The sequence below is a fragment of the Sinocyclocheilus grahami genome, unplaced genomic scaffold (assembly GCF_001515645.1).
Source record: "Sinocyclocheilus grahami isolate Dianchi unplaced genomic scaffold, SAMN03320097.WGS_v1.1 scaffold7213.1, whole genome shotgun sequence".
In the NCBI taxonomy this organism is placed as follows: Eukaryota; Metazoa; Chordata; class Actinopteri; order Cypriniformes; family Cyprinidae; genus Sinocyclocheilus; species Sinocyclocheilus grahami.
The window spans coordinates 10,066-10,939 of NW_015511339.1; the positions used below are offsets into that span (position 1 = coordinate 10,066).

At 30.1% G+C, this 874-nt stretch overlaps 1 protein-coding gene across 1 annotated transcript in view; it reads right to left on the reverse strand.

Annotated features, from left to right (window-relative positions):
• Positions 1-5: 5 nt before the first annotated feature.
• LOC107577777 (high affinity cAMP-specific and IBMX-insensitive 3',5'-cyclic phosphodiesterase 8B-like) overlaps positions 6-874 on the reverse strand; it is a gene marked incomplete at both ends in the record, with an annotated part of 7,740 nt that continues 6,871 nt past the window's right edge. Inside the window, 2 exons of the mRNA XM_016263813.1 lie at positions 6-48; positions 207-347. Of these exons, the coding sequence (XP_016119299.1) occupies positions 6-48; positions 207-347 (184 nt within the window). The remainder of the gene's footprint in view (positions 49-206; positions 348-874) is intronic.

Below are 874 nucleotides of genomic sequence, written 5' to 3' on the forward strand. Positions count from 1 at the left end.
AATACTGTCCCCTGACTTCCTCCGTGAGAAATAGATCCCCTGCCAATCCTTAGCAAACAAGCACACACATATTGAAAAATAAAAATAAAGAAATCGGTTAATAATCGAATCAATGACAAGTATAAGTATTGTTAGGCTTGTAAAAAGTGCCACAGGTAAAGGCAAACATGATCTAATATGACCTAGTAGTGTTATGGCCGACTAACCTTTCCTTTCTTGATGCAGGTGTTGATGGTGTCCAGCAGGTCGGCGCTGTTCTTGTCACTCTTGGGCAGTTCGGTCAACTCTTTACCGATCAGTTCGCCTCTATGATAGCCCATCATCTTTTCAAATGCTGGATTTACATACTAAAAACACAAAGAAAAAGATTACTGGAGTATGTTTTACAAGAAAATACTACCTCAGTTTAATTCAATGTGCTACTTGTCATTTCTTTGTAATTAATTGTGAAATTTACTTGCAATTTCTGAGTGAAAATTATTTCTATACCAATTTTTTTCATATATTCCTATATTGTATTCTTATATCATGATTTTCTTGTCGCAATATTATTGCAGTAAACACATGTCAAGTATCCTTATTATTTTGCATTTCAATTATACCTTCAAATATAATACTCTCAAAATATAATAATCTCCATAATAGATATGGGAGAAACTCAAATATATTCTTTCATGTAAAATGAACATTCGAGGGTTTAAATGGACTGCCTTAACGTGCATAAATGTGAGGAAATTAGAGTAGAAGTATATATTAATATTGCATAATAATATTCTTGAATATACTACTAATAATAATAATAACAAAAACATTAACCAAAAAGAAAAATATTTTAAAAAGACTAAATATTTTGAATATTAATATTAATTTATTT